This window comes from Polypterus senegalus, chromosome 11 (genome assembly GCF_016835505.1).
Source record: "Polypterus senegalus isolate Bchr_013 chromosome 11, ASM1683550v1, whole genome shotgun sequence".
NCBI lineage: Eukaryota > Metazoa > Chordata > Cladistia > Polypteriformes > Polypteridae > Polypterus > Polypterus senegalus.
In genome coordinates, this window is record NC_053164.1 from 74,247,219 (window position 1) to 74,274,748 (window position 27,530).

General features: G+C 37.8%; 1 protein-coding gene across 3 annotated transcripts in view; it reads left to right on the plus strand.

Moving 5' to 3' along the window:
- The window catches only part of LOC120539198 (spectrin beta chain, non-erythrocytic 1), a 311,676-nt gene that overhangs the window by 254,790 nt on the left and 29,356 nt on the right, over positions 1-27,530 (plus strand). For all 3 annotated transcript variants that reach the window (XM_039769050.1, XM_039769052.1, XM_039769051.1), the window contains 9 exons: positions 9,931-10,077; positions 11,317-11,580; positions 17,237-17,461; positions 17,998-18,087; positions 21,517-21,789; positions 21,913-22,043; positions 23,357-23,561; positions 25,608-25,982; positions 26,930-27,174. In XM_039769050.1, the coding sequence (XP_039624984.1) occupies positions 9,931-10,077; positions 11,317-11,580; positions 17,237-17,461; positions 17,998-18,087; positions 21,517-21,789; positions 21,913-22,043; positions 23,357-23,561; positions 25,608-25,982; positions 26,930-27,174 (1,955 nt within the window). The remainder of the gene's footprint in view (positions 1-9,930; positions 10,078-11,316; positions 11,581-17,236; positions 17,462-17,997; positions 18,088-21,516; positions 21,790-21,912; positions 22,044-23,356; positions 23,562-25,607; positions 25,983-26,929; positions 27,175-27,530) is intronic.

A 27,530-nucleotide genomic window follows, 5' to 3' on the forward strand; every position in this document is an offset into this window, starting at 1 on the left:
GCATGGATTTATCTATCTTGAATTTGCTTCCATTTCATCTTGCGTGCTGCCACAACCACTTCCAAAGAATTGGTAATTTGATGCCAGCTGTTCTTCACAGGCGTATTTGTCACTATAGAGATGTGGTTATTAAACAATAATGCTGACGTCATGTACGAAAACACACATGCCACCCAAATTTTAGCTGGTTCTGCAACTCGTGCACATGTTACATTCATTTCTGACGTTGTACTCAGAGTCAAAAGAGCCAGTAGCTCCTCTATTTATGGATTTATTGTTCTGGAGAAATTTTACAATAACTCATCTCCGGCTTTTGCCATTCTCCCTGGTTACAGGCTGGTCATTTGAGCATATGTTTTAGCCCTGTACAGTGTATATTACAGTGGTATGCAACCATACAAGGGGAAAAATAGCAAAAAACTTTGCCCCTCCTACAGCCTGTATTTAGAGGAGCTATAGACTTCTCAGAACTCACAAAGGCTATGTTTAGCAATAGATAATGAAGGTAAAAAAATAAATACTAATAAAAAAAATTAACTTTTTTGTAATGCACTTTTTAAAAAAAAAAAAAAAAAGTAATTAGTATAGTATTAGAAACTGCTCTTCAGCCATGAACTGGCACTAAGCAGCCCTGTTTTGGAAATTAACAACTGTAAAACAAAATTAATACATTATTTATTTGCCATGATTGTTAGGGTAGTTATGTGCTGTTGCATTACATGCAACATTTGTAAAAGCCCATGAATAAGGATGTAACAGGGAGAAAACAACTCCAAACAGGGCACACTGGCCTCTAGCATAACAATTATAAAGATTGACTTTGTGTATATATATATATATATCCAATGAGATCAAGAAAGACAATTAACCCTGCAGTTTATTTAATGATAAAACATAACCCACAACAAAACAGGCTCATGGATGATGTAATCTCCTTCAAAAACATAAGATGTCTCTTGGTGGTAGTTATATTGATTAATTGTTTACATAAAGAGCATGTTACTCTTTGCAATTTGTCTGTTTTTATACACTTATTATTTTGAGCTAATGGTTATTCAGGGATCTTTATTCTGATGTGATATGAGCATAACTTTTTCTTTTGAGGATACTATTACTCCAGTGGAATTATGGTACCAAAGTCCGATAGAGCAGAATGAAGTAGCCTTGCTTCTAAGCAGAACAGACCACTATTACAAACCTTAAATACCCTCACTTTTTATTTTCTTGTTCCATATACAAGAGCGCTGCTAACATCTGTAAATATAGAGGAGTTAAAATAACATAATTCAACACACTATGCTGAAACTGATGGAACAGCTTTAATGTTTCCAGCTTGATCATTTGTGTGTTTGGGAACCATATGGCTAAAGAGTATGCCTCTCTTGTGATAGTTTAATTTATTTCAGGAAGTTTAGGGTAGCCTGCATTACCTTCTCCAGAGTATAGCCATATATTAATTATATAAGGCCAAGTGTATTTTTCCTTCTAAGTTTCAATTTAGTTATTTAAGAGCTAGAGTTGTATGATTATATTTCTTAGTTCTTTACAATGCCTTTATTCAAGTGATTTACACTAATTATAGAGAGTAATAAGACAGTTTTAACAAGATGTGAGAGTAAGGTTGCTGAACAATCAATCATAAGAATTTAAAAAATAGTTTATATATGGTTTGTCTTTTATTTATTTATTACGGAAACTTGCAAGTAAGAATTTCACTATACTATGTACATTTGACAAACCTGCCCCTAATAAAAGTAGACACCCTATCTTTTCTTAATCCCTGAAACTTAAGAAAGAAATTCCTAATAAAACACATATTGGCCCCATGGTTAATGCAGTCCTTGCATGTTTCAGGATTTTTTTATTTATTTATTTTTTTTTACAGAAAACTTTTCATTTTAACTTATCATTATTTCATTTTCCGAAACAACTTTTTCTGTTGTGGGTCTTGATGGTAACATGCCAAACATGGTCAGCTCAGACTTCCCTGCCCCTCTTGAGAAATCTCCAGTCATTCTGAAGCCAGGCGAGCTTCAATCATTTCAGCTTGTCCAGGATCTGCTGCAGTGTCTCCATTCAGTGGCACGTTTCAGGGCAGCTCTAGTGAAAACCTCCTCGAGCCATGCTTAAGACATTACCAGACTGCCTCAACTGGCTCCTCTAAATCCAGAGAAGCAGTGACTCTACTCTAAGGCTCTCCCAAATTGCTGAGCTTCTCACTGTATCACAGAGTGTCATCCTAACCACCCTGCAAATAAAGTTCATTTCTGCCACTTGTACTTATCTCATTGATCTCATTCTTTTGGTTGTTAGCCACAACTCATGACAATAGATGAGGACAGGAATGCAGATTGACTTTGTGTTTTGTCTTAAACTTTGCTCCCACTTCGCCACCACCGATCAGTATAGTCCCCACAGAACAGCTTCTGCTAGTCCAATACACTCATCAGTCTCGTGTTCCCTTTTCCATCACTCGTAAAACTAGATCCCGAAATTGTTTAACTCCTGTCCATTCCCCCATCACTTGGAGAGAGCAATCCACTCTTTTCCAAGAGAAAAACCATATCCTCACATTTGGAAGTGTTGATGTTCATCCCAGCTGCTTCTCACTTGGCAGTGAATCGCTCAAGTTGATGCTGAAGGTCACTGTCAGTTGAGGCAAAGAGCACATCATCAACTGTATATAAAGCAAAGATTGCTACCCCTTGGACCTCTGTAGAGACTTCGACAAAAAGGATGGGATCCAGCCAACAACCCCACATCCTCCACATGTGCGATGATACCCCCTTTATGGTCCTTTTGGAGATGTGAGTTGAACTCATCAAAAATGGAAGTCTCAGCCAGGTGCTCCCAGGAAGTTCTACTCTTTGTCTGGGCTTCCTTGCCTTTTTAGCTTACATCTCTCATTTCGAATTCAACACACTACCAAGTGGTAAGCATTTGATGGGCCTTAGATCAAATGATCCAATTGCGAAGTTTGTCCTCAACCTTTGCCCCAAGGTACTTTTGGTCCTAAATACACTATTGAGCCTCCTTTGTTCAAAAATAGTGTTTGCTATGTAAAATCCTTGACTAGCAATCCATAAAAACTCATTCTGGTTTAGAACAGGCATTCTGTTTCATTCTTCGCAGTCATAGCCCTTCAAGTATTTCCATTATTCCCGCCATTGGTATTGAAGTTTCCCAATAAGACTACAATGTCCGTAGGTAGCACCCTTTCATGCATCTCATCCACCTTCCCTAAGATAGCTGAATACTCTGAACAGCTGTTCATTTAATTTGAGTCATACATTTTCTTTGTAAAACGGGTAGATGGTTTGCTGACTTTTAGAACTTAAACTTTTGTATAAAACATTAAAATGTAAGAACAAAAACTATGAAATATATAAATGACTATTTAGGTATTTTCAAAATCTGATTATTTTAATACAGGATTGGGGGTTGATTCTGTCCAGGTAGCTTTGGGCGCAAGACGGGAACCAACCACAGGGGAGGCACTAGACGAGGGGTGTCGAACTTCAGGCCTGGAGGGCCGCAGTGGCTGCAGGTTTTCATTCTAACCCTTTTCCTAATCCGCGAGAAGTTTTCACTGCTGATTCACTCCTTAATTTTAATAGCCTTGTTTTGGAGGATTCAGTTCTCTGATCTTGATTTCTTTCTTCATTAAATGACAGCCAAACAGAAATGAGATGTGAAACGAGCTGACAGATGAGCAGCTAAACTGGGGCTTCAAGCTCCAACCAATCTCTTAATGAGAAGCTGATTCTTGCAGTTAATTAAACCCGTAATTTAATTCAATGGCTTGTTGCTGCTCTCATTCTGCCACTGCAGACATTTCCAAAATGGTTCATTTTTCTGTTTTTTTCTAAGAACACCGTCCAAATGTTTTGGTGACCCAAGAGATCAACCTTACCGAGACCTTCACCTTTATTTTTAGATATTGTGTGATAGGCACAGGTGAGCAGATGGGTATTTTTTGTAAGTGGATTACTCGTTTAGCCGGATGTAATAGTTGACGTTTTGGCCTGATCCTGGATCTGTCGGTTTTTTGAAACTCTTGCTGGATGTGTTGTCATAGCAGCACATCCAAATCCTCAAACCTGCTCGGAGCAGGTTTGTTCTATGTAAACAAGGATTAGCTCACACACTTAATCAGTGTCCGTGCATGGAATTCATTCAGTCATAGCTTCGCCATTCATGAATGAGTGACCAATTGCTATCTTTATGCAAATTATAAGAAGAGAATTTCATATAGAGAGGGTTTTGCGCAATCGGCAAGACCCTTCATTGTTCCCAGATGAAATTATTTTCGAAAGATACCGCTTTAGCCGGATGGGAATATGGTACCTTAAAGATTTATTAGCACCTTATATTCAAAGTCAAACTCGGCAAGTTCGGGCTCACACATCTACACAGACAGTATGCATTGCTTTGAGGTTTTTTGCAAGTGGCACTTTTTTATATACTGTAGTCCAGTGGTCCGCAAACTCATTAGTCAAAAGAGCCAAAGATCAGCAGTACAACGATTAAGATTTCTTTTGAGAGCCAAATTTCTTTTCAAGAACCATGTTTTTAGGAATTGGTTTAAACTAGCTACTAGCATTAAATAAAATCAGAGATCATAATAATAATCTTATTTATTGACAAAAAAATATTTTTTGCATTAAAATAATATGACAAAACATGCATTTAATGTGAACAGTGACCTTGCATTTTCTTGGAAAGTTTGGATAAGTCAGGTTTGAATGTAGTTGTTTTTAATTTCAAGCAGGATTCCAGGTTCTCATCAGTAAAACGATTTCTCAATGTACTTTTGATAAGGTACATACTTGAAAAAGATTGTTCACATGAATATTTAGAGCCAAAGAGTGAAAGAACAGCAAATGCTAGTTTTTTTAACTGATCATATGAGTCAGGAATACTATTCTAGGTGTTGAAAATTATCATGTCTTCCTTCTCCAGGTCTTTCAAAGCAGACCACTTGTGCTGTGAACTAAAGTCACATTTATTTTTCTCTAATTTTTCCAGATCAGCATTAAGGCGTTCAAATTTCGAGCTCCATAATTCTCTTTTTTAACTCCAGTAATTGCATTTCAAAAGCGCCAATGTCAATATTAAAAAGAGAAAAATTCAATTCTGTTACATCAGCACTGAGAGGTTCTTTAACAAAGGCTAACGTAGCCATGCTATTTCTGAATTCCTGAAACCTCAGTAGAAAAGCTTCCCTCATATTTAAAATTGCTGTTTTGAAATAGTAAATGTCAATTACCGAGTTATTTTCTTGGCGATGTTTCAGCAGGCTTGGAAAATGAATTAATGTTTCTCTTTCAAAATCTTGAGCAAAAAGGGATAATTTGTTTTCGAATGAAATGACTTCTTCCAACATCGAAAAAATGGTTTCCTTTCTCTTGTAGTTTACGATTAAGATTATTTAAACGAGATGTAACGTCTACCATGAAATAAAATTTTTGGATCCATTGATCGTCCGTTAGTTCAGGATAGTCAACACCCTTCTCAAGGAGAAATGCTTTAATTTCTAATAATAAGGAAGCAAAACATTTTAAAACGTTTCCTCTTGAAAGCCAACGTACCTTATTATGCAGCAGAAGATCTGCGTACTCACTCTCCAATTCAACTAAAAATTCTTTAAATTGCCGATGATAAAGAGCTTTAGCTACAATTGTGCTGACAATCTTGATTTCCAATTCCGTAACATTGCAAATTTCTTCTGGAAATGTCTGCGCACAAAGCGCTTCTTGATGAATGATGCAATGGTAAACAAGTATCTCGTGATTGATTTTTTCCTTCAAAATAGAAACAAAACCTTTTCTCACTCTGGTCATACTTTTTGCCCCATCTCACTCTGGTCATACTTTTTGCCCCATCTGTTGAAATTTAAAAAATTTTATCGAGTGGAATATGACGTTTCTCCATGCATTCAATAACAGCATTTGCAATATCCTCGCCACGTGTTTGACCTTTCAGTGGCAATAATCCTAAAAGTTCTTCTTTAGGACCCGTAGTCGAAATAAATCGGACAAAAAGTGAAACTTGCGCTGTGTCATTTATGTCACAAGACTCGTCAACAGCTATTGATAAAGCTGAAACCAATTTAAGATCTTCGATTTGCTGATTGGTTATATTTGAAGACATTTTGACTGTCCTATCTTTTACTGTTTTAGCAGACAGTGTTAACTCTTTAATTTTTGTAAGAATTTCTGCCTTGTTCTTAAAATCACGGAATAGCTCTTCGGATGCATTTATAAAACAACTTTTAATGTACTCACAGTCTGTGTATGGTTTGCCTCTCTTAGCAATCTCTTGATTAACAATAAAGCTTGCAATATTAACATTGTTGGAAGATTGTGCCCAATAATTAAATACAAAACTTGATTTTTCTTGACTCTTCTGAAGTTCCTCAACGGCTTTCCTCCTCGCATCACCGGCGGGATATTTACTGCCAAATGACGCGTGTTTAGTTGTAAAGTGTCTCTCCAAATTTGATTTCTTGTTATGCGCCAATTTTTCTTGACAAATAAGACAGGTCGGAAGGCCATTTGAGTATTATATAAACACAAACGATTCGGTCCATTCAACTTTAAATTCACGGTTTTCGTCTTCCGTTTTTCTTTGCTTCTTCTTTGTAGCCATGTCAAATAGGTGGCACCTAAAAACATGTTTTGTTTTATAACAATAAAAGCAGCAACACAAAGTTTTAACAACTTATTAAATTGTTGCCAAAAATACCTGTGAGATCTGCAGCTGGTTGAAAGATACAAGTAGCTTAATGTGCACGTAGTCGAAATCGATTCGTGGCAGAGCCGCATTCAAGTGGCTAAAGAGCCACATGCGGCTCGCGAGCCGTGGTTTGCCGACCACTGCTGTAGGCTATGCAGAAAATCTGTCTAAAAGTGCAGTTTGCCAGGCAATTTGTAAAGTCTGTTTGTCTCTGAAATATTTCCTTCGGGTTTTCATAGTGTTTCCTGGACACCTGCGTGTGCAGACAATAAAAGAGGCGTTTCATGCCATTGCAGGTACACAGGCAAAAACACCCACAGTTCCATAAAGAATCTCACAATCTGCCTAACATTCTCATTACCCAGGATTTCCAAATGTGATTGGGCCACATGGGACTGATCAGAGTGGAGTTTGATCAAACATTTGGAAAATGTATCTCTCCTCCTGATGAATAATTAGACACAGTGTCTTCATCAAATATTTGATCTCCGTCAATATCTTGTTGGTCAGACACAAGTTCTAGGGATATGGCATTCACTGCAACTGACACAACAAAAAAGAGGGCTATATGGAACCTACCTATAGCACACACTGAGGACAAATATATGCAGTGACCATCCTTTACCTGAAATGAAGTGATCACTGCATCCTGCCACTGGTTCTGAGGAGGAGCTTCCTACTGGAATGCATTCAGAAACAGGGCGATGGGCATTTTGCTGGAGAGCCAACTCTTCCGCAGGGGTTAGGTCTGGACCGTGTGGACCTCCACCTGTTTTTTGCTTGTCTGCCTTCTTATTAGCTTTAAAATTAAAGTTTTTTGTATTATATACGATTCTTTATGTCAACAATTCTTTAAATAGTTATATATCAATATTTACTAGTATGAATTATATTCTTGTACTTCACTTTAACCTGTCCCCATGTTCTCCTTGTGCTCACGTTTGATCTGGAATTATGATATATTAAATAATAATTAATCTGACACATAGGAAATGAAACTGCTTTCAGAAAGTTCAGTGCACACGTGTTTTAATCTGTCGGCCACTTTTTGCCAATCATCTTTTCTGGTTTGGGCTGCTTTTGCAGTGTTACCTCTTGTGCATATTAAATCTTGAAATCCTTCGAGTAACACACACACACATGCACGCACGCACGCACAGCTTGTTTGAAAAAAATGCGCCTGTACTTTTTTCATTTTGTTGCAGCCTATCAAAGACTTGCTGATCATGTTTTCTAGACTCAATATATATGGGCTTTTCACTCAGTGTGGGCGTGTGCATTCATCCTGGATGATTAGATCCAGCTAGACTAATCTACTACACCGCTGCGTTTGGAAAACCGACTTATCCTGGTGAGTTTCACTGGCATTAACTCATCCAAGATGAGGCATCTGATCTCGGATGATTTAAGCGACTTATGGAAAGTACCCCCCTGGTCATGTGGTGGTTCGTTTTGTGTCTCATTATCGTTTGGCTGCTAATTAAGGAAAAAAAAGACAACTAAGGGGCCTGAGTGAAGTTAATTAAAACTAAAGAAAAAGAAGTTAATTGGCTAAAACTGGTCACTAATGAGGAAGATGGTTAGAATGAAATCCTGCAGGCACTGTGGCCCTCCAGGACTGGAGTTCACCACCTGTGCACTAGACTGATGAGAATGTAAAGTCTTCAATTAACCTAACCTGTACATCTCCTGGATGTAATAAGAATCTTAAAGTTCAGTGCCTGTTTTTATCTAGCGCTCGTCTATATTGTACTGTATTCATCTTTTTTTCCTTCCTCAATAGATTTTTAATTGGTGCTGCAGAAATAAATATGCTACTTTACATTGGAGATGGTGTGATGTAGTTTAAGCACAGTGCTTGTTTCTCCTTTGTCTTGGTAGATCACAAAAGTTTGCATCATGTACCTGAAGTCCTCTTAATGACATTTTGCTAACACTTTGTTGAAAAAGAGTTGAATTTCTTCTCAGTCTAAAACCAAGGATAGCCAGTTCTAGGCTCTGAAACTTTCTATAAAGTTTCTGTAATCAGATATTTATCCTTAGCAGCTGAATTTTGCCATCAGTTTATCCTTTTTTTTTTTTTTTAATTGTCAAACGAATAAAGGCTCACATATCATGTAGCAAGATATGATGGTAATATTGGGTTATTTGAGCTGATTTAACTTACACAGTTAAGAAGCAGATGGGTACAATTTTAGAACTTAGAAGGCAAAGTTTTGTTTAGAATAATGAATTTACAAACCAAAATGTATTACACAGCTTAGCCCTAAAGAATGTTTTTGTATGTCATGTTGGACCAGGATATGTAAAAAGGGTAACACATTATTTACTGCTATGTAGAAAGTAAAAGAATTGACAAACATTTATTTTTTTATCTACACAAAGTGGGGAATGTATACCAAGGAAGTTGTCATGAATTGTTGTTTTTGTGTTTTTTGTTTTTTTTTTTTTAATGTTTGGCTGTAACCTTTATTCATGGTAACTTACAAGCTTAGGATATATTACAATGGTGTACTGATTAATTTACGGTCAGCCTTGTAGTTTTAAATCCAATACTGTTGAGGCAATATTCAAAAATGTATATATTACTAAAGCAGTGTATTTTATAGTGCTTTACTACAGTAAATATCTTTCCAAGACCCTTTTGACATTACAAAAAATATGCTGTATTTCTTGGCATGTTTTATTACAGTTGAAGCATAGTGATTCAGAGACAAAGAACTGACAACCTTGGATTTTTAAGTTCCTAGCTTGTCCAATAAACTCTTCTTGAGAATGCAGAGCAGCAGAGAAATACTTTATATGCTTTTATGTCACTGGCCAAGATTACGGTTGGCAAACAAATTAAAAAATAAAATCATACAGTGTCACACTTTGCCTGTGTATATTGTCTTCCCTGGGTAAGCAAAGTAAACTTAAGTTACTTTTCATACATTGGTACTTAAATGCCTAAGTAAATTTAGCTTAAATTTTGTCATTGACTTTGTTTTGTTTCACAATATACCGACATTCATTAAATTTGTTTGTGCATGTGTGTATGTATATTTTTTAAGAGTTTTATTACTACTTCTGCTTTATAGAAATATTATATTGTGTAGTAGTTAACTGTGCGGGTCAATGCAGGTTTAATGCAATATGAAATGATATATTTTGTTAAAATTTATGTGAAAATACTAATGTTTACCATAACAGCTCACGCTCTGGATAAACGAGAAGATGCTTACAGCGCAAGACATGTCTTATGATGAGGCCCGGAATCTTCATACCAAGTGGCAGAAACACCAGGCCTTCATGGCTGAGCTAGCCTCTAATAAGGACTGGCTGGACAAGATAGACAGGGTAACGTTATTTTGTTGTTTTTTCTTTCAACTGTTCACGTTAATGCCTTTTTTAGGTTTTACAAATGGTTTTTTTTTCCAGAATCCAGTCCCTTACTGAATATGCCTAAAAAATGCCACCATCTTTTTTTGGTCTCCGCTGCAGAAAGGGTAACACAGAGACTGACTACAAGAGGGGAAAATGATCAAATTGTAGGCTTGTTGTCACTTTTGCCAGATGGGTATTGATGTTAACATAATGAATACACACTGCTTCTATAAGTAATGATAAATGCTCAGAATTTAATCTATTTCCAGAAATATTTCCAGACATTTAAATTGCTAGCATGATTACTTGAGGGGAGAGCAAATGTGCATGTCTTTCATGCTATGCAATATATCACCCAGTAGAAAATCATTCATGCTGCAGTAGGTGTATAAGCCCTGTAACATGTACTGTATAACTTTATGTTGAAAACATGAGACTGTAAATCGCAACTAAAACAGAGGGATATCCTTTTTTTCTGATAAGTAGAAAAACAATAGTCAAAATATTTTGTCTTCCAATTTCTTTGGCAAGTAGCAGACAGTGTGTCAGGATTACAATAAATATATTCTTGACAAAGTGAACATTCACATGCTGTTACAGATTTTAGTGGATGGTCCGTTTATTAAATGCAATTGTATGCTTTGGAGCAAAAACATATAGACACAGAATACAGTCCATGTATGGAAATTATGTTGAGTTACAGTTAGAACATCTATTAGAACTGCTTTAGTGCATGTACCTAGGAGGCAACTGTTTCCTTCTAGTTTATATCAAACATGACTGCAGTTGCTGTGAGTGATGGAAGCTTCCAAACTTGTCCCCATTTCAGAAACCCAAAAGCAGATATTACCTAATGTTAGATTGTATTTAAGACTTGTAAGAATTTGCGTACTGAAAGGCAAAAGCCCTTAAAATAATGCCAGGCTTGACTTTTTCTTTTCTTTATCTAACACTGCCTGCTGAAGGTTTATCAAACAGAACTGCATATGCTCCATTTCATGTAAAAATGGGACTGAGGCAAAGTTTCATCAGATGTGGTGTTTCAACAGAGGCATCAACTGTGAAATCATTTTTATATTAAAACTAAACTTACAGGGCATGACAAAATCAAAAACTAGAGTATTTAAAATGTGTAATAACTGTCAAGTGTGTCTCAGGTGCTAATACTGGAGTCACTTTTTTTTTTTTTTTTTTTTTTTTTTTTTTGTACAGGAGGGAAAAGCATTGGTGAGTGAGAAGCCAGAGCTAGAGCCAGTAGTGACACAGAAACTGTTTGACCTTCAAAAGCTGTGGGAGGAGCTGGAAAATACAACCAAGACTAAAGCACAATGCTTATTTGATGCCAACCGAGCAGAACTGTTTACCCAGAGCTGCTCTTCTCTTGAGTCTTGGTTAAAAAACGTTGATGGACAGTTGCAGAGTGATGATTATGGCAAAGATTTAACCAGTGTCAATATCCTTTTGAAGAAGCAACAGGTAAGCAGAAGGAATAGGAAATAACTGCAGTAGTTGTTTTGGTTAAAGTAAGATTTGCAGCGAGCACCTAGTCCAAGAGCATCTTTGTTAGCAATCAAAGTTTATATTTACACGTTTGATTTGCAATTGTGAAATTGTATGGTTTTTGACTGCTTGGGTAACAACGAGAGAATCAGACCTGTTAACTTATAACTGATGAATGGTGAACTTATTCAAATGCTTTGAATGTTAGCTAGAAATACTTGGGGTACTAGAATGAATATTGAATGTCCTGTTGCATGTTCCATGAAGTGCAAAAAGTATGTGATTTGTAAGGTAAGGTTACTGAAAGGAGTAAACACCAGTGCTGAGGGAAACGATCAAATAGGCATTCTGCGCAATATTTCAGTAGGGTCTATGATTGACTATAAGCCTTTCAAGAAGATGGCAGTTGTTGAAGTGTCTAAAGTAGATACCCATGTCTGGAAAGATGAAGGAGAATGAATTTCATTCCATCACACACAGACAGCTTTGATTTCCCTGGGAGTGTAGACTCCGTGTCACCCACATTGCTTTTGGTGAAGTTAATGAGCTTTTGACCTAGATGTAGGATCTAATCAGTTTCTGTAACTCTGGTCAGTTTAGGAGCTGGAAATATAAGTGGTAAGAAAAGAGCAGAGGAGAATGAGATTTGGCCAGCCATGCTGAAAGCAGTTAGTTCTGTAGCGATATATTGGTTTGTACAACTTCAGCATTGTGAGTAAATGCTGTTACAGTACATTAAGATTGCTCGACTGAGGTGGTAGGTAAAAGTTCTTGTTTTAAAAATTAAGAAGAAAAATAATAAAACATAAAAGGGGTTAAAAAGGAAAAAGGCTGTTTGTCCCATTTAGCAAAGGTTATATTGGAGTACAGAGGCTGGTTGAGAAATAGGGATTCTGCGCTGCTTATAGAATAGTGCACCAACTGCACAAATATAATATAAGACTGTGTCAACTGTTCATCTTTCCTAATTATAATAATCATGGACAGTGTTTTATGATGTATCTGAGACTTGACGAGTTTGAATCTGCGAAAGCTGAATCTGCAAGTATAGCATTGTCTACTAAGTTAGCATCATCTAAATGTTAACTTACCACAATGTTCAACGCTCAGTGCCTTGTGGTGAGGAAGAAAGTTGTCTTCTCTAAATCTGGACTATGTTCTGTAATGGGGAAGAGGGTTGCATTCTCTTCAGGTGAAGGAGCAGTTACCCCAAATAGTAGTGATACCACTGATTTTCACTACGAAAGACTAGATCAGTGATCTGTAAAATGGTTAACAAAAATCATTTTTTCAGTATCTGCATTTTTTTAAGCTTTATGGTGATTCAGTTGTGCACCTTTATGCAAAGTACTTCAATAATTGATTTTTTTTTTATCTTTTTCTGCAAGCTTCCTGTAAATGGACAGCAGAAAAGCAGACTTTACCAGAACAAGACACAACCTTAATATTAGCCTTCACATTAAAGAAAGTCTAGTAATAAACTGAGAAAAAGATATTGGAAGAATCATCCTGTGCAATTAGACAAATGACAAAGCACCTTAAATTAATTCAGACCTTTTTTGTTTTGCCCTTTAATTAAAACAGATGCTGCTGGTCTGAGCTTGGACAGCGAGCGAGTTTGTGTTAAGCAGGTCACATTTTCAACAATAAAAAGAAAGTATAAAAAAAAATTGAAATTGCTCCTTATTAAACAATAGGCTGGTTAGTTTAGAAGCAAAATTTTGTCTTTTTCTTCTAAACTTGTTAAAGCATGTTAGTCTTTTATCTTAATAAACATCTGATAAAAATTTGATAGATTTGTGTCATTTTTAAAGGCTTGTACTTCCCATGTTTTGGTAAGATACAAGTACTGCATTATTAAAAGGGTAATCCATACTTACCAAAGTTTACACTTTAATATAGAACATAAGGCTCTCTGAGTTTGATTACAGTGCATCCGGAAAGTATTCACAGCGCATCACTTTTTCCACATTTTGTTATGTTACAGCCTTATTCCAAAATAGATTAAATTCATTTTTATCCTCAGAATTCTACACACAACACCCCATAATGACAATGTGAAAAAAGTTTACTTGAGGTTTTTGCAAATTTATTAAAAATAAAAAAATTGAGAAATCACTCGTACAGAAGTATTCACAGCCTTTGCCATGAAACTCCAAATTGAGCTCAGGTGCATCTTGTTTCCCCTGATCATCTTTGAGATGTTTCTGCAGCGTAATTGAAGTCCACCTGTGGTAAATTCAGATGATTGGACATGATTTGGAAATGCACCTGTCTATATAAGGTCCCACAGTTGACAGTTCATATCAGAGCACAAACCAAGCATGAAGTCACAGGAATTGTCTGTAGACCTCCGAGACAGGATTGTCTTGAGGCACAAATCTGGTGAAGGTTACAGAAAAAATTCTGCTGCTTTGAAGGTCCCAATGAGCACAGTGGCCTCCATCATCCGTAAGTGGAAGAAGTTTGAAACCACCAGAACTCTTCATAGAGCTGGCCAGCCATCTAAACTGAGCGATCGGGGGAGAAGGGCCTTAGTCAGGGAGGTGACCAAGAACTCGATGGTCACTCTGTCAGAGCTCCAGAGGTCCTCTGTGGAGAGAGGAGAACCTTCCAGAAGGACAACCATCTCTGCAGCAATCCACCAATCACGCCTGTATGGTAGAGTGGCCAGACGGAAGCCACTCCTTAATAAAAGGCACATGGCAGCCAGCCTGGAGTTTGCCAAAAGGCACCTGAAGGACTCTCGGACCATGAGAAACAACAATTCTCTGACAAGGACAAAGATTGAACTCTTTGGTGTGAATGCCAGGCGTCACGTTTGGAGGAAACCAGGCACCGCTCATCACCAGGCCAATACCATCCCTACAGTGAAGCATGGTGGTGGCAGCATCATGCTGTGGGGATGTTTTTCAACGGCAGGAACTGGGAGACTAGTCAGGATAAAGGGAAAGATGACTGCAGCAATGTACAGAGATATCCTGGATGAAAACCTGCTCCAGAGCACTCTTGACCTCAGACTGGGACAACGGTTCATCTTTCAGCAGGACAACGACTCTAAGCACACAGTCAAGATATCAAAGGAGTGGCTTCAGGACAACCTCTGTGAATGTCCTTGAGTGGCCCAGCCAGAGCCCAGACTTGAATCCGATTGAACATCTCTAGAGAGATCTTAAAATGGCTGTGCACCGACGCTTCCCATCCAACCTGATGGAGCCTGAGAGGTGCTGCAAAGAGGAATGGGCGAAACTGGCCAAGGGTAAGTGTGCCAAGCTTGTGGCATCATATTCAAAAAGACTTGAGGCTGTAATTGCTGCCAAAGGTGCATCGACAAAGTATTGAGCAAAGGCTGTGAATACTTCTCTACATGTGCTTTCTCAGTTTTTTTATTTTTAATAAATTTGCAAAAACCTCAAACTTTTTTCACATTGTCATTATGGGGTGTTGTGTGTAGAATTCTGAGGAAAAAAATGAATTTAATCCATTTTGGAATAAGGCTGTAACATAACAAAATGTGGAAAGTGATGCGCTGTGAATACTTTCCGGATGCACTGTATGTGAGAGCAAAGTGTAAAATGACTTTTAAAGGGATGAAAAAGTGGAATCGGACAATTCTTTCACATGAAATTAGTGATCGGTATCAGGGAGCATCCCTACTAAATAGAGGAGTTAAAATGCAAGAATTACGCTTTTGGCAGCGGTATTTGCAGGCTGTACTGGACAGTGATGTTGAAGCAAAAGACAAGTAGCCACCTAAATAATAAGATCTTAACTATGTGCTTTTGTAATGAGTTTCCTGAGTGGAGTTGGGCTCACCAAGTCACAGTAAGAAATTCAAGGAAGTCTGGTGAAACCTCATAGTAAGAGCGTTGGCAGATTAAAGGTTCTGGATGTCTAAAGAGGATAGCTGCTTGGCATAGTCTGTTGGGTTAAGAAACATAGAGAGACCCTTAACATGCTGAAGTGAATACCTACAGCCTTGGGAAATCCCAGTAGGAGAAGGGCAGTGTTTGTTAGATAAGCCTTATCTGACCCTGTTAGTCTGTTACCATTGCAAACTTTCTTGGGAGAATTAGATTGAAAGTAATTGTTTTGCAGTAATTTATGAAGGGTATTTGCTAGCCTTTTTAGTCTCTTGTTTAACTATTAAGATTTTAAGGTTGTGGCCTTCCACTGCATAACAGTGTTCAGTTGTCTGATTCTTCTAGTCAAATGACATTTGCTTTTTTAGTTATTCAGGTAATTCTTTTTGTTCTTGTGTAGTACTTTTAAAATAAACCAATTAATAAATATCGTTAAGTTTTAAAAAAAAGCACATTCTCCTATGCAAAGAAAAAAAATCTGTTATATATGTATAAATGGTACGCATTTATATAGCTCACTGGCAAAATAAAGGAAACTTAGGTAAAGCAGGTGCTTCTACACGTTAACTTTCCCATTATGCTTATGGTCATGTGTGACAATGCCAGGCAAATTAAGTGGCTCATTATGTTATCTGCCTTGGCTGAAATAGAAGATCCCAGATAATTTTTGGAGCAAAACTGACAGGGTTTCAAAGTTGAGAAGTTTTCGACTTTCTGATATTTCACAGGGAATATGGCTAAGGTCATTTGTGTGAAATCATTGGAAGGAAAAATATCATGACCCAAGAGCCACTCAAAGAAATTGCACATTTCTTCATCATGCACTGATCTAAGACGTATGGAAAAACCATCAGGCAACTCTAGATTCTGTCAGTTTATAATTGGAGCATGAAACTTTTTTTCAAGAGCATTATGTCGGACTTTGCAAGGACTGAGGTTATTTTGATGCTTACACATCTTATCTTAGAGGGCATTTTATTGGTAAACTAACACCAAAAAACACAAGCAGCAGTCTTGGTAGAGGAAAAATCTCATTCATATGCTAGTCACAAAATGTCAACACTTTCAGCTGACCATTTAAGGACATTTTGCAACAGCAATCAAGATACTGTTACCACTCTTATTAAAATTTGAAAAGTTACATTTTTTTAAATGGATGTAGGTGTTGAATCCTCCAAAACAGTATAGAAGAATGAATGCTAAAGTGCGCTGATGCTGCTGTTGTGATACATAAAGGCCTGACACTCTATTAAGATAAGACATAAAGGTTAATTGTTTATTTTGCCAGTTACTTGTACATACTGCATCTTTTTCTTAATAAATGAGTCTTAATTCATGTACATCTTTATTACATCAAAAATTATGAAAAATATGCTAAGATCAGCCTTACTAAAACTTATCTGCCCTAAACACTCAGATCCTTCTGGGGCACTAAGAATGCAATGTGGAAAAAAACAAATAATGATTATGGCTGTCTACTTTTCTTTACTTTACTACAGAAGGCAAAATATTGATTAATTCTTATAAGAAAATCAATGTGCAATTACTTCATCTTTGTTTTACCACTGAGTTAAGAGATTTCAGTTATAATTTCCTTTTACACATCAGTGTGTTCCTATTTTCTTTATTCACATTTAATACCCATTGTTGCTCAATAGTAAACAGATCAGTAATTTTTAAATGTTATTTTTAGTCTTAGACTTACTAGATTTTAACCTGGTGTGCACAAATTCAATTTTATTTTGTGTTGGACTTTTTTTTTTTAAAAGATGCTGGAGAATCAAATGGAAGTTCGAGAAAAGGAAGTTCAAGCACTAAAGAGTCAGGCTCTTGCACTGTCTCAGGAGGATTCAAATACTGTAGAAGTTGATTCCAAGCACAAAAAAGTATATGATACCTTTATGCAGCTCCAGGAACCACTCCAGGCCAGACTTTCTAAGTTGCTAGCTTCCAAAGAGGCACATCAGTTCAAAAGAGATCTTGAAGATGAGATTGTAAGTTTGTGTTATCTTTGCCTTCTATGACATTTACAGACTGGGTTAGACTCTTAAAGTTAGATATTTTTATTTGTATGTATGCATACTGTTTGATTCCCCCCAAAGTAATCTAATGTTCTTTCTTCTATAAAAGTCATGCTTGTTCCAATGTTTTTGCTTGACTTTGCAATTTTTGCAGTACATTTTATGATTTCACACATTATCAAACAAAAAATTATAGTTGCCAATTTTTGGTGTAGAGGTCGAAATGGTACATATTATGTGGATATTATTTTGTTCTTAGTCCAGCGTGGCTCCATATGTACTTTCTTACTGTTATAATATATGTGAAGAAATTTATTTTTCTAAACCAAAACCTTCAAAGCTTTGATGTATCTGCACTTTCAGGTTTTCTTACCATGTTATTGAGAGAAAAGCAGTATTAACTTAAATGAACATGGTACTAGTTACATTTAATCTTCCAAAATACAGTATAATGAACGAATTTCTAGCACTTATAGTGTCGTCATAGTAAATCTCCATATCTCTTTCAGCTATGGGTAAAGGAACGTATGCCCTTGGCTATGTCCATGGATAATGGGAAGGATTTGCCCACTGTTCAGCTTCTCATGAAGAAAAACCAAGTAAGTGTCATCCCTCCACCCCCATTAATAAATGGGCACTAAAACATTGCTAAAAATGTATCCAAAGTTCTTAATATGAACAGTTTTGACTTCTATTAACTCTGAGGGCTGAATATTTTTTCCAAAAAACATAGTTTTCTGAAACGCAATGGCTTCTCACAGAAATCAACATAAAACGTCTGTTGCTGCATGCTGTGGCTGCCAGTTTGCCAAGAATGTGCAACAGGCAAGCTGCCAGGCTGTGTTCACATGGCTGCACGGGACAGCAGCGGTGGTGGTCACGTTTACAGTGCATTGCAATCTGGTTTCTACCTCTTATTGTTAATTGGCAGTCCTCCCAGGCGACCAGTTCCATAGGCTGTGTCAGCTACATGAACCTGTTCAGCACCACCATTAGCTGGGGACCAATCAGCTGTAGCTGCAAAACCTCATATTCGTTTTTGGTCACTTGTATCAAAGTCAGTGTCTGACAAGTCTTAGTCCAATTCAGAGAGAACAGGCAACACGTCCTTCACAGAGTATTTTGCTTTACGCTTTCGCTTTGATCTCTCGTCAGATGGCCGTGCCATTTTTGCCATTGTCTGTGCCTTGCTACTCACAGGAGCGCAGGACATCTCGGTCAAAACCAATAAAGCTAACTTGCCTTCTACCAATGAGAGTCTAACTAAAACACAACGGTTGGTTTTGTCACAGTTTACAGCTGATTACCGATTATTGGCAGCTCCTCCTATTGACAACAGTCGACATCAGCCTGTGGTGTTATGGGTCCACAGCTCGCTGAGCAAAGGCCGTTTCTTTTTAAATAAATAATCACCGCACTCGAGGAGGCTTCATGAGGGGGCGTAGTGGTTGTAGCAAACCATGGGGCGATCTGCGGTGTAGGCGTTTCTTACCGAGTGCACAGGTGAGGGACTGCCCACATCCGTGATTGTTCCCTTGGCTAATGTGCTGCAGCTGCTAGGGCCCCTCGCTGTATAAAAGAAGCGCGAGTCGGTTGGGAGAAGATCATGAGAAAAAAAGAAAAGAGAAGGAGACGGAGGTTATTGGGAAGCATGTCGGTGCAAGAGAGAGAGAGCCACGAAGAGCATGTGGGTGAGCGAGCTAACGAGCGCTCGCGGGCAGCTGCGAGGGCCTGGGTGTTAGGCTTACACCCAGGCGTTGGAGTTGGAAGTTGCTCCCGCTGAGCAAGCAGGTAGCGGGAGTGACCAGGGGAAGGCGACTGGCCGCAGAAGGCTGGAGAGGCAGCGGGAGTCGGGAGGCTTGGTCGGGGAGTATCCAACGTGCGCGTCCTGGCTGTTGGATTGAACCAAGTCTCGAGGCTGGGATGAGTGCCAGACCGAAGCCAGGGATCGGGAGGACTCCAGTCTCGTGCGTAAGAAAGGAAACAGGCAGCTGCAGAGAGAGTGGCTCCCCGGTTGCGAAGCCTGGACAGGGAGAAGCAGGGGAGTCACCATTTAAAAGAAGCACCGAGCTTGTTGTTTTTAAAAGACTGCTTCCCATGAAACGTTTTAACCTCATTTTAAAGGATTGTTTTTTGTGTGTACTTTTTAACCTCCACATTTCTTTTATGGATTATTTATTGAACTTTGGAATCACTGCACTTTATTTATTGAACACTTTGTTTTTGATTTCCTTTTAATAAAAGCACTTTGCGCTTTTTGAACCATCCACTTGCTCAGTTGTTATTGCCTCCACTGACTAGCTCATCGGTGACATTACCGACGGTGTTGGGTTCAAGGGCTCCTAAACAGCGATGGGAGCGTGGAGCCGAACCCGCATCGTCACACAGCCCTGAAAGAGTTAAACACCAGTGGAAATTAAAAAAAATCTGAGATTTAGGTAGGAGAATCACCCCAAACACAAGGTGATACAATGTGGTTTATTTGGTATATACTATTGTGTGTTACATGGCTTACTTGCATTAATTCTGTATGTAACAGCCCTGCTCTTGCATGCAAATGATGACCTACAAATGACAAATAATCTTGTGTTGAATAACCATGCATACCTTTCGAACTGGTCACGGTTCCTCCTTGGTAATTGGTTGTAGTAAACATGCCCTTCAATCTAGTCCCACTGTAGCTGATAGCACCCCATACTATGATACCTATTATGGTTTCCTGGTCTCCAGACATGTACATGACCATCACTCCTTCCCAGACAGAATCTTCTTTTATCATTAAAAATGACAGACTGCCATTTCTCCTTACAATTGGCCGATTCAACACACCACTGCAGGTGTGTCTGGTGGTGATGATGATTGAGTTGTAGCTTTGCTTAATTAAGATTGTACATTGTCCAAGTGCATGCTTCTGGTGTGACATTCAATGATGCTTGCTGCTGTCTGTTAAATCTCAGCCTTCCTTTCAGATGTAATAGTCTTGATCTCTCAGGCTGTGGGAACGCCCCTCTTCCCATCATCACCAGCACCCACCTGTGCACTATGGACAACTCCCAGCTCCTTTGACAATTTAACAGTAGGACCTTCCTGCTTCTTGAAGCACCACTTATGATCCTGTTCAGACTCCATTAATTGCAGAAAAATGGCTGCCAGGCATGATGTACTTAACACAGTACTGTACAGCACATTGTAGCACAAACAACTGTTTTCCATAAGACTTGTGGCACCCCATATTGATGAGAGTGATGTGCACACTGTGTCTCCTCTGCTTTTCATTGGTCTTGTGACTTTGATGGCAACATTGTCTGCCTCCTGTTACAGAAATTCCAAATTTGGTTTCCATCTGTTTTTTTTTTTTTTGTTTTTTTTTTTTTACCCATTTTTCACCGTTTATCTTGTGATACAGGTACTATTAAGTTCATGTTTACCGTATTATACTGTATATAGTTGTATTTTATGAAATCTGCTTTTTTGTTCAATTTTTCTGATTTTGATTTAACATCTATAATGGTATGAAATCCCACTAAATACTTTATTACTAAATAACATTCAGAATTTACTTTATGCTCATTTCTACAGTACATATGTAAGCGGTGGAAATTCTCAGGAAATCATCCTGGGTATTTTTTTTTTTTTTTTACATCAAAATGTTCTATTTTATTTAATATTTGATTGTTACTTACACACTTTGAAGCTCTAATTAGTTATATTTGTTAGTCCTGGGATGGGCCAATGTTTGCAATCTCTTGTTGGTTGTCTTACATCCCAGCAATAATTTGTTTTGTGGCGTTAACATTGTATTGAGCATATGAATTAACTGAAAAGGGCTCAGAATCGTAAGTAGTGATTTTAGTCTTAGTGTTCAGGTAAAAATAATAATTTTATGGTCATGTTTGTGAATATATCAATTGTAAGTAACCCATTTTTTGTGTTTTAGTTTTTCTTTTTTTACCCCAATAAATTGAACATCAGCTGCATAGTATATATCTATTAACTCCCAAAATAAATATATTTTTTTTCTTCTTTAGACTCTGCAAAAAGAGATTCAGGGTCACCAACCTCGCATTGATGACATTCAGGCACACGGGCAGAAAATGATACAAAATGAGGGTGGTGACGCTTTGCAGGGCAGACTTTCTGAACTTCAGGATATGTGGCAACATCTCAAGGTAGAGGTGGATCAGAGACACAGTCGTCTCTCAGAGGCTCACAAAGCTCAGCAGTTTTATGCTGATGCTGCAGAAGCTGAGGCTTGGATGGGAGAGCAGGAGCTTCATATGATGACTGAAGAGAAAGCAAAGGTTTGTCTCTTAATTCTATATTAAAATCTGAGAATTGGATAAAAAAGTACTCCAGGGTTCTTGATGATATGTTATGCGTCCTCTTTCCAAAAGTAAATTGAATATGCATCTTGTAACTGGTAGGATGAGGAGAGCGCAATGGTAATGGTGAAGAAACACCAAATTGTGGAGCAGGCCCTTGAAGATTATGCCCAAACTATCCACCAGCTAGCCAACAGTAGCCGACAGATGGTAACAGCAGAACATCCAGAGAGGCAAGTGAAATTATGATAACACCACTCAAAATGTGTAATTACTGGTTTTGTAGTCGGCTCTCATTTGGCTTTCTAGTTTATCAGTTGCACAAACTATGAATCTACACTGCATGAAAGCGATACGTAAGAATTCTTTTTAAATTAAATTCGATTAAGTGCATGAATGTAAAGCTGTTTTGTGGCACCTTTCAAAAACAAAAAATCTTTTTCCTATAAAATATAATATTCAGAGTTGTGTGCCATGACTAAAAATTATGAAATGATAAATACAGCAATTTGAGAAAAAAAAGTACCACTTACAAACATTTAAGCCCACTTATGCAAATGGAGAATAATCTTTTAATACTACCAGGAGCCTGAATGAGCATTCCGTAAAATATTTTAGGGTAAATGCTGAGGCGGAATCTTCATGATGGCGTGGTGCTGTATTTTCCTTCTCTCTGCCTTCTTGGGTTACTTCAGTTTGATAGCAAGTTAGGTAGTAACCTTAATATTCTGTCCAAAGGTGCAAGAAATAAGTGATTTTTGGATTTGAAAAATTACATCTTAAATGAAAAATCCCAGCTTTTACCTGGTTGCTATTGATGTTGTGGAGTGTGTTAATTTCTTTATTAAAATGTTCTCTTGAACATTAATGAAAACAGCCTGTGTAAGCAGTTTGTGTTATCTGCATATTTAGGAACAACATTGCAGAAACTGCTATTTTGATGAACACGGCCCTGTCTTGTGCACTGCACTATTACACTCAAGTGTCAGACAATTCAGTCAATTCATCCTTCAAACTTCCCTTAATTTTTATGTCTTTTTGATATGTCATCTGGCATGAAGCAGAAACTAGCCATGTTACAGTACCTCAGTGCAAAACACACAAACACAAAACAGTTATTTAAAATTGCATAAAGGGAAAATATGGATATACCAAGAATTAAACTTAATAGGAATTTCAAAGATGGACATATTTCCCATATATCTTGCTGGTTAATTTTTCTGATTTCATGAATTTTTTTTTCTGCATTTTTTTTTCTCTTTAATTTTGTCTTAAAACATTTAAATATTTGTTTTAAATATTTTAAATGCTGTGAAAAAGAATACTTTAATAAAATCAGCAACGAGTAATTTAAAAATCAGTAATTTTTTTTTGATTTACTTTAAGGGAATAATTATATAGCAGTATAATTGTATTCAGTGTATTCATAGATGAATGGTTATTTCTTCTGAAGAAAAACTTGAAAATCATTTGGTTTACTAGTGGCATTGAGTTTGTCAGTATCCAATGCTCAAACAGTTTTTACTTGCTTGACTCCCAACTTTAGTGAACGCATTACCATGCGTCAGGCTCAAGTAGATAAATTGTATGCCGGCCTAAAGGACTTGGCTGAGGAGCGGCGTGGCAAACTTCAAGAGCGGCACAGACTCTGCCAGCTGAAAAAAGAAGTGGATGACCTGGAGCAGTGGATTGCTGAGAGAGAAGTGGTGGCTGGATCACATGAACTAGGGCAAGATTATGAACACGTCACGGTATAAATCTTAACTTTTAGTAGTCATTATAATCTATGTTTGTAAATTTAATGGAGTGTTTTAGGATCACTTTTATTAATATGTTTATTATATAGAAAATATTAGTTTTATTTTTCTGTATTATATTCTCTTAATTAGTTTCAAGCTTAATGTAGTATTTGAATGCACATTGTCAGTTTCTGAATTAGTTTTTTTTTTTAAATATATATTTATCAGTTAAGTGTTTCATACATTGCTATTGAAAGGGCAAATGGGCCTTGTGGTTGTACAAAAAGAACACAATAGCAGACCTTTACTGTTTTAATGTTTATTGCATTAAGAGGGATGGTCACAGATGTTTGGGTCTAAATCTGGGAAAAGGCTATAGTCTTGATGTTGTAAGTCGCCTAGGATTAGCTCTTTTAATGAATTACAAATTACAGTCAAACCTTGGATTGCAAGTAACTTGGTTTGCAAGTGTTTTGCAAGATGAGCTAAAATTTTTAATAAATTTTAACTTGATAAACGAGCGAGGTTTTGCAATACGAGTAGTACGTATATGCTTTGTCTGCCGAGCATCACGTGGGGATTGTGGGTAATCATCCCCCATGCTCATTCTCAAATCGGTGTGCCTCACTCATATAGTCAACATCCGTATGAGCGTATACTGTTTACTGTAGCATTGTGACCATGTGTGTGCGTGCTGTAACATGCGAGTCCTTGTCATGCACCCCAAAAGAGTTAAAAACCTTACAGTGCGTAAAGCATTTTTTTTACTGTGTGTCCAAGTATTGTGACTCTTCAGGCAAGTGATTCCATTAGAGTGAAGATTTTGTATTAATCATTTTTTATATAAATATTTGTGGGTTGTGAAAAATTATCTGAGTTTCCATCATTTCTTATGGGGAAATTCGCTTTGATATACGAGTGCTTTGGATTACAAGCAAATTTCCGGAATGAATTATGCTTGCAAACCGAGGTTCCACTGTACTCCAATTTGTAACTTATAGTGTATGTTCTTTCAAAACCAAATCAGCATGAAATCCAAAAACTACTAAACTCAACTGCTTTGCTATCATTGAATTTCCAAGATTGAAGGACTTTATGCCTTTTAATATTCTTACGTAGTAAAAATGTATCCGGAACAGTCAAATTCATGTTTCATTGTCTAAAAAGGCAGTAAATGTCCCTTGTGACATGGTGGCTCTTGAAGATAACCCAATCTCTGACCATCGATGATAACCCAATGCCTGAACATTAATAGAGACGAGAGAATAAAACTATGCCAGTGTGCTGAACTTGAACATTTTCTGGGATAGTAGTTACTATAGGGATTATGGGTCTTTACAGGCAACTAACAGTAGCAAAGTCTATGTCCACTGGTTACCAGAATGTTGATTCCTAGAATATAATGTATTGCCATATCCTGTGTTTCAAGCAGAAATTTAAAAAGTGATTTTGTCATGGTGGGATCATCACTATGACCAAGCAACATTTGAAACAATATAAGCATAGTGATTATCTGAAACCAAATTTGTTCAAAACCAAAGCCAGTGCTGACATGTTCATGTGCACAGTTTGTATAATGTTGAGGGTCTAATCACGCCTCAAAACACCCACGTAATAGCTCAATATTAATCTACTTTAGATTTTGCCACCATCAGTCAGTGAACATAGAGAGGAAATCTGTTGACATGCTTTTTCTTGAAACTATGGATTTGAGAAGATGCCACTCCCACCCATTTCTTAATGTTTGGCCCCATTTGACTTCCACCTGTTTAGGTCAGCTGCAGAAGATTGGTTGCACAAGGAAGGCAAAAGATTTTATATGGTATAGAAAACCTTTATGGACCCATTAAGTAGTATATTAGTGATCACAGGGATTATATAAAAAGTAAAACTTTTGTGTTTTTCTTAAAAGATCAGGCTTAAAACATTTTGATCCCCTTTTTTTATATTAGTGTGTTGGAAAGGTTTCTGCTTTAGTTGATAGCTGATAAAGCATTTCTGAGCAAACAATACACAAGTAAACTGCTGTCAACCAATATTTACAATTTGCTTTTTCAGATGCTACGTGATAAATTCCGGGAGTTTGCTCGTGACACAAGTACCATTGGACAAGAGAGGGTTGATGCAGTGAATGCCCAAGCAGATGACCTAATTGAATCGGGCCACTCTGAGAATGCCACAATAGCAGAATGGAAAGATGGACTCAATGAGGCCTGGGCAGACCTCCTAGAATTGATTGACACCCGGACGCAGATGTTGTCGGCCTCTTATGAGCTTCATCGCTTCTATCAGGATGCCAAAGAGACTTTAGGTCGCATTCAGGAAAAGAACACTCAGTTGCCTGATGACCTAGGTCGTGATCTCAACAGCGTGCAGCACCTTCACAGACAGCATACAACTTACGAACATGACATACAAGCCCTCAGTGGACAGGTCAGTACTTCTGTATTTAGTCAGAAATTTTATGTATTCGTTTATTTGATACTATTTTTACACTGTTATACAGCTTGAATATGTCTTATTGTGCACACCCTCAATTTCTTGTCAACCATTTCAGTTCTGCTGTAGTAGCAAAAGCTTGTTTCAAAGTGCCAGTGTTAATAAAGTAACTGTTAATGCTACTTAAACTGAGAACTTGAACAATTAGCAGAGGCAAAATGACAATGTTAAAGAGCAGAGAGCTGAAACATCACCCTGAACCCGGAGGGAGGAGAGGAGGATTGAGAAGGAGAAACTAAGTGAAAATACCTGTAAGCACCTCAGCCACCATACACAGGCAAATAAATACAATAGTCACAGACAGTTCTCTCTGTCTCCTCCACTCCTCCCAGCAAGCTCTGTCTTCTACCTCCCAACTCCAGCTCACTTGCTGGGTTCCCAATAGTCCTTTAAATAGTGCCCAACCTGGAAGTAACTCTGTGCAGTGCCTTGAGCATGGGAAAGGCACTATATAAATAAAATGTATTATTAAGTGCCTCTGTTCTTCCGTCCCCGTGACTCGATAGTACATTTGGGCTATGTAAAAAGTATGAGTCCCTAGGTCCTCCTGCAGCATCTCCTGGCGGCACCCACTGTACCCAGCAGGGCTATGAAGTCGAACTACAGATTACATAGTGCCCTTCAGGAATCCGGGGCACCCCTATGCTGCAAGGAAGCTGCCATCTAGTGTCTTGGGAGAAGTGTCCCAAAGAGGTTGCCTTCCCCCATCCTTCTAATTTGTGGGTGTCCCTGCTGGATTGAGCTGCCCAGCCGTCTATCACAATCTACAGGAGGTGAATAGTAAGCAACAGGCTATGTTGGACAAGCAGCCTTTTTCCAGGTCTGTTATGTGTGTTCTGTTGTTGTATTGTATGATTATAGTTCATCTCTTTTAATCTTAGGTGCGACAAGTACAGGATGATGCTGCACGCCTTCAAAAAGCCTATGCTGGTGAAAAGGCTGAAGACATTCAAAGGCACGACCGCAATGTGGCAGAGGCTTGGGCAGCACTGTTAGCTGCTAGTGATTCTCGACGGCAGTTACTATTAGACACTGTTGAGAAGTTCCGTTTCTTCAATATGGTTCGTGACCTCATGCTTTGGATGGATGGAGTCAACCTTCAGATTGATGCACATGAGAATCCAAGGTATAAAGCAGAATTAATTCATCCATTATCAAACATGTTGCATCAGTGTAAGGAAGTAATCAGGCTTGCCAGTCCATTACAGGGCACAATCAAACACACAACAACACTCACTTATATATGTTTAGTTTAGTATTACCAATTACCATACATTTTGGGATGTGGGAAGAAAATCGAAATACCTCTGGAAAATGTATGGTGACATAGGCAAACATGCATAATCCACTTTGACTGTGCCCTGGCCAGAATTCAGAGTAAGTAAGTGATATGGTTTAGAGCTCTGCATTCACTATCTTTAAAAAATGATTGCAATAGTAGTTAGCCCTGTGTATCAGTAAGTGAGTCAGATAACATCTACT